Genomic DNA, 11,257 nt, shown 5'->3' with positions numbered 1-11,257 from the left:
TGCTGCATCAGGCGACGCCAGCGCTTGGTAGAAATGCGTCAGAGCTGGAGTGGCATCAGGGACACTGGCCTGCAAAGCCAAGCGTCCAGCAAATGTCACGTTGGCTCCTGCCGTGGTCCACACAAACACCCCTCCCCCAATCCCGCCGTGCAGTTGCGGCCCCCTTAGCGCTCCGAAGCTGATAAAAGCCTGCGGACGGCCAGCTCGGTCATTAGCGGCTCTGCACAAAGCCGAGCTTTAGAACAAGATGGCACTTTGCTTTTCTCATTTGCACTTTTCCTAAAAGCGTGATGACTAATCAGACGTTGTGTGTTGTTTTTTCTTCTTCTTTTAAGGCCTCGCATTTTTGGGTGTGTGATTTGAATTTCACATTCATTAACGTCTCTTAATGGCACATCAGAATTGGGCTGCAGGCTGGCTGCTTTCTGATTTTCTCTTTTCAAGCTCACGTCTCCTGAAAGGCTCGTCCTTTAATTAAAGCTCCTTGATTCTCTTTTAGTTCTTCTCCTTTGTCATGAAGTGCTGCAGAAAACGTACTTTGAGGCTCTCATGCTTTCAGGTCGCCAGGCTGTGCCCTCTGCGGCTGTTTGTGCCGCGTGTGTGCCACACGTGCCCCGTCGTCGGGCCCGCTCCTGTCCACCGGCAGTGGTCCTCTTCGTTGACTCCCAAGGCCCGACACACGTCAGACGCAGGTCAAGACCCCCATGTAGCGGAGGCAGTGAGGGTCTCGCTCGCGCCAGCTGTGCGCTCAGGAGCAGCAGCTCAGATTCTTTGATCTGCTCGCTTGGTGTTACGCCTGTAGTGCCACCTTTTCTTTTCTTTTCTCTTCATTTTGTTCATTTTCAGATCCCCTGTGGAGTTAAGGACACAGTGCAGCCCACTCAGCGGCCATCACCACCATCCCAGGATCAAAGGCTGGGCAATGAAGCAGGCGAGACACGGCAGCAGCTTGATGCGCATGTAAGACGAACCAAAGACATGGGGGATAGAAAAGACCCCGGTGGTCAAGGGCAGAAGGGGCACAGATCAGTGGCCGACTCGCCTCCGTCAGTGGAATTTTTATGGCAAACTCAACGCAGTCGTCAGAATCACATTAAGCTCGGTGCAATTCTGCGTGTGGCACCACTTTTTTTGATTTTCATTTAATGGCATCGTTTGGCTGACAAGTGAACTCCATTGGTGTCGTAGGTTCATACATTGTGACGCGCGTTGTCTCTCTCACTCACACTTCCTCACACAAGGTCTGCTGGACACCTTCTTCTTCCTCGGCTGCAATCTAAAGACTCTGTTGCCAATCTCACCTATCACAGCCACTTCCAGTCTGCTTTCCTACTGTGCCCCCTGCCTGTGCCCCTCACTAGGCTCACGGGGCAGCACCATCTGCACTTACCTTTCTCAGCTCCTTGAGCCAATCCACACCACAGTCCTTCCCAAGATTTGCCACATACCAGGCCAATAGATTTAAGAAGAGGAGCGGGTCCAGTAAGTCCACCTGCATCTCATTCATTAATGTACACACACACACTCTGCACAGTTTCTCAAGATTCTTCCGTCCCTTCACAGAGAGTCTCTCTCTCTCCCTACCAAGCTTCACACCTTCTACCAGCACATCTCTCTCGCTGGCTCCACCCTTTATGATCATTTCTCTCGCTGGCTCCACCCTTTCTGATTATTTCTCTTGCTGGCTCCACCCTTTATGATCATTTCTCTCGCTGGCTCCACCCTTTATGATTATTTCCCTTACTGTCTCCACCCTTTATTATTATTTCTCTCACTGGCTCCACCCTTTCTGCTAATTTCTCTCACTGGCTCCACCCTTTCTGATGTTCATGCCAAAGAGGCTGGTGAGAGACACCAACTGAATGGAAGGCCTTTTGTGTCATTCTCTCCAAAGGTAACTCCAGGGGTCTTTTTCGATGTCAGGGAGCTGCTGTGCTGTGTCTCTCGGGTCACAGAGAATGGGCTTTGATTGTCACCACTACCTTTCGCTCACTTTATGGCTCTGCTGAATGAATAGCTAGAATGTCCCCAGTAGACCTGCCCAACTGTGTCATTCTTGCAGATGTCTCTAACAGATGTCAATTCCTGCTATTTGGAAAAAAGGCTCCAAGGCCTCAGTGGTGCCACTAGCCATCCAGGAGGTCCCACAGACTCTGAGCTTTCTGAACTGGTGGAGAAGGTGGCCTCTGCTTCAGCCAAGGTCCTTCATGTGGAGAGTGAGGTGCCATTGGGGACAATAAGCAAATCGTCCCCAAGCCGTCCCAGTCACGCTCTGTACTGCTTATAAGCCTTGCAGTCCGCCCTCTGAGCTTTATGTAACCCGGTCTGCTGTTGTGTCATGGGACTTGTAGAACTTTGATGATCTCCTGGTGGCTTAAGCTCCTCTCTGATCAGTGACTTGATTTCTTGAATAAAAGTAGCAGCAATAATGCAGAAGATGGCAGAAGACAGTGTTAGGGTTAGGGGAGCACAAAATAACTCAAACTTAGCAGCAGACCCCTGCAGTGGCTCGCCCATCACACTCTGAATCTGGGCATCAGACAGCCAAGGAAAGCCATAATGAGAGCAGAGAAAATGAACATTAAATAAAAGGACAAGGCTGGAAAATGGCCAAGGAATTCTGCAGTGGACCCAACGTTGTAGCAGGTCCTTGGAAAATAATCAGAATTTGTTCACTAGTCTGTCTAAATAACGGACACCTTCACACCAGAAGAAGGTGGCATGAGTACTGGGCCCTGGTGGCACAGGCAGCTGTCACCTGGTACTGGAGAAGGAAGTAGGTGCCAGAGCCAATGAACATGACACAAGGCTGTAGAAAGGGTGGACTGCACGGCCCCCTGTACACGTGCCCCCTGTGCGTCTCCTCCATCATAGGTGTGGCTCCATGGAGAAGGTGTTGGGCTGGAAATCAGCATCGCCACTTAGTGAGTTGTGCCCCCCCCACCATACCCTATTTATCACCCATTTGGCATGTAGGCACATGGGCTAGAGCCTTGGCATGCCGTTCACTGTAGTATATTAAAATGTAAAATCGGTTCTCTAAATTCAGCCCGGCCAGGTCTCTGTGCCCCCGCAGCCGTCTCTACAGCACCTGTCCTCTTTGCTGATTCAAGTAGGTCACTCGCTCCTTGATTGGACTCTCACACCCAACAACAGCCACCATGTAACAGTTAGGAACGATGACAACTGTGAGTTCCTCGCACATCTGATTGTTTCTCATGAAACCGAAATGGTCCAAGCGACTGAGGCAGGAACCCCGTGAAGTGGAGAAGGAGACCAGATGACGAATCAGTGGTGACACGTCGCCAGGGCCTCAGGCTGTGGGTCTGCTTGCCCAGCCCTTAAGAGCCCCATGGCGGCTCTGTGTCTGGAATGTTGTGCTTCATTTTATTTTGCCACTCTTTGCCCGTTGAGAGAACATTAGCTGAAGAACTACTCTGACTCTACAAATGCAGGCCCACTTTCCATCCAGACTGCCCATTTTTGGTTCATACCACAGTTTGCGTGGAGGTCATGATTGTGCCCAGCTGGTGTGCCCATCATTTAGTGAATCAGAAGTGCCTGCCTGTTAAACAATGTCTTCGTTCCTCTGCCACCCTCCTGCTTGACAAACTGCACCCTAATCAGTTGAGTTCGTGGAGGTTTCTTGAGGTGAGGTGGGAAGTGCAGCTGGCAGCCTGGCACTGTCGCAGTCAAGCGTCTTGCCTTCAGTAATTTGACTTGATACTGTGGGGCACAACATATCTTTCTGTGAATGCAACTAAAATTACTTTTGGACGATTGTAAGAACGACAAGAAAGACGCAAATCAAAGATTGCTTGTCCAGATATCTGTGTTGGCAGGTGATTTGAAGTAGACCCGGTCTAGAGAGGGTGCCAATCTGCCGCATGCCCCTGACTTCACCTTCACCTTTGCACCTTTTTATTTCAGGTGTCTGATATTGAAAGCCGAATAGCCGCCTTACATGCAGCTGGTATGTCGGTGTCCACACAAGAAGAGTCCAGAAAGAAAACTTTAAAGCAGGTTGGTGGAAGGACGCTTTTGCTTGAATGCCCTTCGGGAGCAGAGTGGCGCAGTGCTTAGAGATGCATGTGCAGTTTGCACGCTCTCTCTGTGTGCAGGTGGCATTCGGCAGGTTTGCTTAGCCCATATGTGTAACAAGACCCCAACCCTAATTAGGCAGCACATCATGGATGAGGGTCCGCATGCCATTTCCTTGAGACTTGACAGCATTGTAACCTGTGGTCTGCTGGTTTGGTGCCCTGCTGCCACTAACCTTACTGTCACCATGTGAATAATAAATGAGACTTTATCGAGAAGTTATGGATTTCACGTGTTTCCTACAAAAATAAAAAGAGCGAATGAAGCCAATGCAATTCCTTATAGAAGAGGAAGGCCTGGGAGAGGCTGAGCTCGGGTTGACAGCTCTGAGTCTGAGTGACACGGGTGACAGGAGGATCCCAGCAGACATCCCAATGGGAATAAAAAGACACAAATAAAACTGTGTGCGGTCAGTCGACGGGAGGCACATTGCTGCTTCACTTGCCCCGTTGCCTCAGTGTTTGACCCTGAGTGAGCCAACTGGAAGGCCTTGTAAGTCACCAGACTGGCATATCGCAATAGCCTGGCGTGCCACCCAAGCTGGTCAGGACCCAAGCATGTGTGTGTGTTTGACGCTGGCTTGCGCCGTTTGTCTCATTTCTTGTATTTCTTTTTTCTGTTTTATACACAGACATCAACTGGTGAGGAGGTGATGCCAAAGGCGCTCTTCAAGGCCGCTCGAGATCAATGTAAGGCTCTGCTTCATCCGCTCACTCAGGTCTCCTTTGTGCTGTCCTCTCAGTAAGAAGTTCAAAGTAATTCATAAAAATGGAAAGTTGTGTGAACTGGCAGCGAACACAAAAGTGATGACTGGCTGCCACTGACTGAGGTGGGCAGCGAGCCCCTCAAGTGCGTGTTTGATAACACAGAGGCCAGTGTGAGAAGGTGCTGCCACCTTGTGGCTGTTTGTCTCCTTTGTCCAGTTGTGTTCAAGGCTCATGTGAAGGGTCAGCAGCCTTTCTGGGGCTTCAGGCGTCCTGTACTCGCTGGCACATCAAGCAGTTGATTCCCCCGAAAAGGAGTTTTGCACTGTGATGATCTGCCATTTTTTTACAAAGTGCCCTACCGAGGTCCACAACTGCCCTTTTCTGTGCCTGCTGGATGTTGCCCTTTATTGGAAGTACTCATTCCTGCTCTCTGTCTCGGTTTCAAAAAATACAAAATGAAGTTCAAAAAGTGAGGCGTCTCCTCCGCCACGTGCCTGGACTCGTGCGATTGCCGGCATTGGCAGGTTCTCCCCGTGCCCACACGCACTTCCTTTCCTGGTTGCCTTTTCTGTCTTTGAACTGAGCTGGTCAGAGAGGCACTCGTCTGCAGGCGTCACCTGCCTGGATGGATGGATGGCTGGCTTTGTGTCACGGTTATGAAGGCCTCTACAGCCCAGAGGTACGGAGTGAGCCAGCGCTTTCACTGCCAGGCGGCGCGTAACAAGACCAACTGACGCACAGAAGCTTGTTTCTGTTTCTTCTCTGAATTGTGCCCGTCTGGCACTTCCTCACGTGTTTTAAAAATCACATTTCCTCCCCTTCACTAAACATCTAAAGATTTCTAGTGATGTCTGGTGGTCTTTGGAGTGGATAACCTTTAGGGTGAACAACTTTATATCCTATGGGTCCATAATTATTTAAATGGGACACACAGTGTTGGTGGCAGCCCTAAGGAAAGAATTGTCAGTGTTACAATCAGTAGACCCAAAAGACCCCCAAGAGTAGTAAGACAATTTAAATGGAGGGCAAGTGCCACCTGCTTGGCACCCACCAATATGACATGCTATGACAGAACAAGAAGATGCTCGGAGGGGCTTGCCACGGGGGCACACAGACACTTCATGCAGCCTGTGTGGTTTACCCCATTCGGTGGTCCCTGGCAGTCTGGTGACGCTCAGGCTGTACGTCAGTGTTTGCTTCTGTTGTTTCGCTGCGGTACGAGTTCAGCTGCTACTCTTGTATTTCAGCCCTGCGTGCCCCTGGGTTCAATGAAGCCCACCCCAATAAATCAGCTGCCTTCTCGATGCGGACGAGTTTGGTGAGCCAATCTTGAGAAGGTCTCTTCTACCAAGAGCGGCCCCTCATTTCCAACGTGAGCTCCTGGAGGGTCTCGGCGTTTGGACATCTCAACGTGTGGCCCCCGCTGTTTCTGTTGGACCGGCCGTCGGTGGTCCGAATGACCCAATGACCACTGATGTTCAGTTTAGCGAGTGCACATACAGCTTGACAAGATGACACGAAAATTCATTTTGCAGGTGATTCCGCCGTAAAGAATCGTGACGTCCACCAAAGCCTTTTTCTTGGAGGTTTCAAAGCGTTTTGCTGCCCCTAAAGCCTCAGTCTCACTGCCGTGTGTAACGCCTGGAGTTCAAAGCCGTTCCCTTTACCCCTTCGCTCCCATCACCTCGAGGACATGCTGACCACCACGCCTGCCGCCGTACTCGCCCCCCATTACCTCCCAACCGCCCACTTTGGAGATTTGTTACTTTATTGAAAGAGTCAACGACAGGCAGACGCATGTGGACTTAACGCACGGAAACTTGTGCGAATGGCACGGCTCTCTCTTTTATTTTGTTGCAAATTCAGTTTCACGTGAATCGTTTCGCTCACCACTGTTAGTGGGTCATTGTGGGCACACAGGGCAAGCGTTAAGGCAGCAGCAGCAGGAGAGACGTTGTTGGTGCAAGGCACATGAGAAAGATGGCAGCTGCTTGAAGGCCCCATGATAGGGCGGGCAGCGGGACTTTTCTGTTGTGTTCTTTACACTGCCATCCAGACGCCCTCTCCGTCTGCCTGCCATGGGTGTGCCATGGTGGCCCACTTCAGTTTAGTTGGGTGATTCAAGCAGTCTGCTGGTGTCAGTCACTTTGGGGGTCCCAGGAGCGATGACCAGTCAGTGAGCCGGTGGACTCGACTTGTGCCACTAGCTGAGCTGAGCCAGTGCTGCGCCTTTTCGACGTGAAGGTTTGTTTGGGCGCCTTCAAGCAGATCGAATTAACTTTGATGATTTGCGCTTCTGTTCCATTTCTCTGTTGTAGGTAAAACAAATACTTTTGACCGCAATGACGTGTACCGGAGTTCACTAACCCAAAGGAATCCAAGCTCCAGGACGAAACGAAGCCCCGTTTACGCGGTATGAAGCCTGACGTTTTACAGGTGGTGGGCGCTCTTCTGACTGCTTAATGTGTCTTGGTATTCCTGGCATGGTGTAGTCCGCCACCCTGCAAGTGGACAAACAGGTCACAAAATGGATGGACAGGCTGCATTTCACTGGCGCCATTGATTGGGAGCATAAAGACAGAGCGTAGGCCATTAGTAACTCGGGCCCCGAGAAACGTTCACGTAAATGGGATGCTCGTGCAGACAAACTGGATGTCTTTCTGGCTTTGGGTGAGGAGGAATGAAATTTCACTTCCCTCATACAATCTGTGTGAATGCCGTCCTTCCATTTTCTGATCGCACTTTGGCCTGTGTGCTGGTGCCGTGACCTCTCAAAGTTCTGTTTCTCCAGTTCTCCTCAGCATTTTCAAGGCTTCTCCACTTTTTCCGGCTCAGGGAGGGTTTGCCATAACAGCAGCATTCGCTCATGCAGATGTGCGGCTTCGCAGTGGGGGGGATTTCCTTCCGTGAACGTGTCCCGGGTGGGTTTAACGTGGCTCGCCTCTGTGTATGATGATGGCCTCGTGCCTTTCTGTTGGTGGCAGTGTCATCTGATTGAAACGTCTTCATTTCAACGAAGCTTCTTCCAGAGATACATTTTCAATATCTTGTGTATAAAATGTTATCACACTTTCTGAGAGTGCACAGACAAACCTCCCATTACACATTTTCTAAAGGAAGAATTTAAGTCACACAAAATTAAAAAGGTGGCTGACATTTGAAGAAGCGGGAATGAAGCAGGGGCAGCAGGCACTTTGGTGGGCTAACGATGCCCAGTGTGGTCAGTAAGTGAAGGGTAAAGAATCAGAGAAACCGCCTGAAGACACCACAGACAGCGGCATCACACGAGTCTCAGGAATCGCCACCTTCAACCTACTCGGTCTACTTGGAAGGCTGGCAGCTCTAGGCTGGGCACTGATAGTGCCCATTTAGCGCCTCACTTGGAGTCTGCACATCTCCTGCTGTGGCCCTCCATCTTATTCCACTTCCAGCCTGGTATCGAGCTGCCGATGCCACCCTTTCCCTTTAATCCTCACCTGACCTCAGATGCCCAAACTCAATGAACTTCTGCCGCCTCTCCTCGCTGTGTGCTGCTCCTGGAAGGGATTTCTTTAACTAATCAGTTGCTTAGTATGGCCTCTGGGCTGCTGAGTTCATTTCTCTTGTTTTGTCTTAAACGTTACACATTTCTGTCTTTCTCCACCACCGTTTTCTTGTTCACAGGAGTTGCCATTTTGTGGTGCAGTTGCCAGCTCTTTGCTAAGGAAGCGGGACCAGAAGTACGTGGTGTGTGTGTTGATACATAAAAGCCGCACCGTGCACTTCCTAGTCATCCGAGATTGTGGATAGGCCCCTTGAAGTTTGCAGGAGCGTTTCGTTTCACGTTCCTGGTTAAAAGAGAACTATTGGCCTGACAGCAGGAGAAATCGGGTGGGCTGCAGCGTAACAAGCCCACCTACTTTTTAAAACCCAAACTTCTCTCCTAGAAAAACTGCCAAAAAGGACTGGGAGATGGAGAAAGTCAAATGAGGCACTTAAAGGTCAAAACCAAGAACACAGATGAAGGGTTTTGCTTCTGCTTGTTACACCAAAATCTAAAGTCGTGGCCAAAAAGTCGATTAACAAAAAATACCAAAAACAGTCTGAAGTTGTATGGAGTCGTGACTGCCTGGAAATGCCGGATGCTGGCCTTTTATGCCATCGCAATGATGATGTCACAGGTTGTGACTTTCAGGCCATCTCCTTCCTCAGGTTATGGAAACAAAATGGCGGTATGCTTGAAAAATAAAACGCAGTCAAAACAAGATGCAAAAATATTTGATTTAATTTATAGTCATTTTAAAATCACCATTAACATTTCATCACGATTACTTTTAGGGTGCTTCAAAACTCATAGTTATAAAAGTGAAAAGGACTAGCAAATCACTAACCCATTAATATCACAAAACGGATCCGAAGCAAGTCATGGGTAACGGGCGTTGCAGCGAGTCGTCCTCAGGTGCCTCCTGTCTGGGCGTTCATTCCCTGCTGCTGGTGCAGACCGGCTGGCCCGCCGTCTATGAGTTCACTTTATGGTGGGAGCCAATGAGCTCATTTAGCCTCGGGAGCTTTTGTGTTCAGCTGTAAGATGACATTCTCGGCCGCCATAGCAAGCCTGCTGCCAATTGTCACCTTTGTCACAATTTCACTGTTATGTAACTCAATGTACGTTCAAGATTGTAGAAATGAACTTGGCAGGCGCAGACATTCGCTCTCCAAAGATGGAAACTTCAGCAGATGCTGTCTTTTCTGGGCCACTTCTCGCTCCAATGTGCCAGCAATTCTCCGCTGCCTAACTTCTGGAATTGCCAGCCGCCAGACACACTTAAGGAGAAGAGGCCGCTAGCTCGTCTGTGTTTGTTTAGCGCCTGATTAGCTTTCTCCAAGAGCTTTACAGAAACTCGATTATCACGGGTCACGCAGTAGCAGAGAAATGGAGTAACAAAGGTTTTCAAAGTCCACCACAGCCCTTATGGCGATTTTTGGTTCTTCCTCTTCCTTTGCATTCAGTGCTGTTAATGGCCTTTAAAATTGGGCTTGGCCAAACTGCTGAAGCTTTAGGAACGAGAAGACCAGGCGACTGGTAGTCGAACATAAGGACATGGGGCGCCAACATTGGCGAGCCAGCGTCACGACGAGCGTCACTCTACTCGATCCACTCCTATACTGCAGTACCGTGCGCTTTGTGCTGAGCTTTTCTTCACGTTTTTTAAATCATTTCTGTATTTTTCTGATGTTTTTTTTTTCAGAAGCCAGTAATGGCGCACCACACATGAACAATGAAGTAGAAACGATCCTTTCACTGCCACATCATGAATCCAAAAGGCCAAGACTCAAGAAAGTTTTACTTTACTGCTACCTTGAATAACTTCATCTATGAAAAGCAAAGAGTTCATTTAGAAAAGCGGACTCCGTTCTGTAATATTTGCTGCGACGAGGAGCATGAAAGTAGCTCCAGAATTACAGTTGTTATGAACCAAACCCTGAATTTCCTTGATTCCTTTCATGCAATTAGCCCGCCATTTTAATGTGTTGTGCTCTGAGATGTTGTGTGTATTTCGCCTTTTTGATTGCTTTCTATTGTATGTTGGTAACCCAGTGCATCTCCAGTATTAAAGAGACAAACAAATATTATTGCATTTGCATTTTCTGTGATATTTAATCTTGCTGTGTAAGCAGACTTAGCCAAATAAGAATGGCGTGGAGGGCCTGGTGAGACGCAGTGCCACTCGGGCAGTAAAAGCCCTGGTGAGCAGAGTGGCTGCCAACACCCTGGGGCTTCGTCCCCCCACTGCTACCGCTGCCTTGAGTCGTCTCTGGTAGTCACCAGCCTCATGTCAGCCTCGTTTCTGGGTCACGGCGCTGCAATCAAAACGCATAATGCAAAGTAAATGGCAGCAAGTTCAAGTCATCCACGTTGTGCCTCCCAGTCTTAACTGGTATGCATGCCCGCTTCATGATGGGTGTGTGTCAAGACGATGTGATTTCTACACTGCAGTCGCTTGTCTGCTTACCAGTCACCTCCACCATTGCCATCTTTCCACCACTCACTGTGGGATTAGCCGAGCTGCGTGAACGCAGGTCATTGGTGATCTGCCAGTCGTATTTAAGTGTGAGGAGGGAGAGGGGCTTCTGCACCCCAAAAGTATGTGTGCCCGAATTCAGGGGGCAGCTAGCAACAAATCACTCGAATCGTTCGTCTCCATGGGATGGTAAGTAGCGCCACTTGAGGGCAAGTTCTTATTTATGCCATGGCACTGACTCTGCCACTTTTACTTGTCCCACAGCCTAGTGACAAGGTTATAATACCAGCCACAGACTGGCACACTCTGAGTGTAAACCATACAGTTTATAGACCCAACATAACTGTAGAAGAAGCCGTCTTGGATTAATTCATTAGGTGATTTTTTGTAATACAATTTCTATTAAGACTGAAAAAAATGATACAACGATGAACCAATTCTGAAATA

At 49.2% G+C, this 11,257-nt stretch overlaps 1 protein-coding gene across 6 annotated transcripts in view; it reads left to right on the top strand.

Moving 5' to 3' along the window:
- The window catches only part of LOC120530692 (melanophilin-like), a 34,617-nt gene extending 24,196 nt beyond the window's left edge, over nucleotides 1-10,421 (top strand). For 4 of the 6 annotated variants that reach the window (XM_039755112.1, XM_039755117.1, XM_039755114.1 and 1 more), the window contains 5 exons: nucleotides 847-960; nucleotides 3,931-4,023; nucleotides 4,733-4,790; nucleotides 7,127-7,221; nucleotides 10,037-10,421. In XM_039755112.1, the coding sequence (XP_039611046.1) occupies nucleotides 847-960; nucleotides 3,931-4,023; nucleotides 4,733-4,790; nucleotides 7,127-7,221; nucleotides 10,037-10,063 (387 nt within the window). In that variant the 3' untranslated portion in view covers nucleotides 10,064-10,421. The remainder of the gene's footprint in view (nucleotides 1-846; nucleotides 961-3,930; nucleotides 4,024-4,732; nucleotides 4,791-7,126; nucleotides 7,222-10,036) is intronic. The other 2 variants (XM_039755116.1, XM_039755115.1) reach the window with 2 other exon arrangements.
- The last annotated feature ends 836 nt before the right edge of the window (nucleotides 10,422-11,257 follow it).

This window comes from Polypterus senegalus, chromosome 6, assembly GCF_016835505.1.
Source record: "Polypterus senegalus isolate Bchr_013 chromosome 6, ASM1683550v1, whole genome shotgun sequence".
NCBI lineage: Eukaryota > Metazoa > Chordata > Cladistia > Polypteriformes > Polypteridae > Polypterus > Polypterus senegalus.
This window is presented reverse-complemented; position numbering and strand designations above follow the sequence as displayed.